The sequence below is a fragment of the Mesitornis unicolor genome, unplaced genomic scaffold, assembly GCF_000695765.1.
Source record: "Mesitornis unicolor isolate BGI_N332 unplaced genomic scaffold, ASM69576v1 scaffold28946, whole genome shotgun sequence".
NCBI classification, from domain to species: Eukaryota; Metazoa; Chordata; class Aves; order Mesitornithiformes; family Mesitornithidae; genus Mesitornis; species Mesitornis unicolor.
The window spans coordinates 1212-1952 of NW_010193420.1; the positions used below are offsets into that span (position 1 = coordinate 1212).

The 741-nt window shown below is 61.7% G+C and overlaps 1 protein-coding gene across 1 annotated transcript in view; it reads right to left on the reverse strand.

Moving 5' to 3' along the window:
* The window catches only part of LOC104542979 (talin-1-like), a gene marked incomplete at its 3' end in the record, with an annotated part of 8077 nt that overhangs the window by 1207 nt on the left and 6129 nt on the right, over positions 1 to 741 (reverse strand). Inside the window, 2 exon segments of the mRNA XM_010187458.1 lie at positions 235 to 417; positions 671 to 729. Of these exon segments, the coding sequence (XP_010185760.1) occupies positions 235 to 417; positions 671 to 729 (242 nt within the window).

Genomic DNA, 741 nt, shown 5'->3' on the forward strand with positions numbered 1-741 from the left:
CAGTTCATCACCCTTGAACACTGCCAGGCTCAGCAGCCCAGCATCACTCATGTCTGGCACGCAGCTAGCAGTGCAGTCCAAGCAACCTGGAGCCTGTGCCTCCATTAGATCCCCAATGACAGCATTCAGGCTGTGAGCCTTGGGAAGCGCCCATGCACCCTCACCCCACTCCAACGCACCCCTTGAGTGGCTGGGAGGAGGTGGCTGGGGCTGGAGGGGCAGCCTGGGACTCACCTGGAGCCGCTTCATGGCCTCTGAGTCATGGTCAGCCTTCACCTTGCAGGCCACCAGGAGCTGCGCCGTGGAGGCAGCCACTTGCTTGGCAGATGAGATGAGTTTCTCCTCACTGGCATGGCCCTGCACCGCTGCATTGGCAGCTTCACACAGGTTGTTGGTGGCAGCAGCCACCATGCGTGCCTGTAGCGAGAGAGACTGTCAGGGGGGTACGGGAGCCTTCCATGGGGAGGGTATGACTGGACCAGCCCCAAGGTGGTTGCAGGACATGGCATGGGGACAAGAAGCTCCCATGCTATGTCCCAGCTGGTAGGAGAGGGAGCGAGAAGCGGGGCTGCTTCTTCCATGGAAGAGAAGCGCGAGGGCAGAGCACCCTCATCTTTGCAGCACGAGCTGAAAGTCCCCTCCATCCCACAGCTAGGACCTCGGTACTCACGGCTGAAATGAGACCCTGGGACCACTGTCCGTCCTCCACTGCGTTGGCGGGGATGGCACGGCACCGCGCGG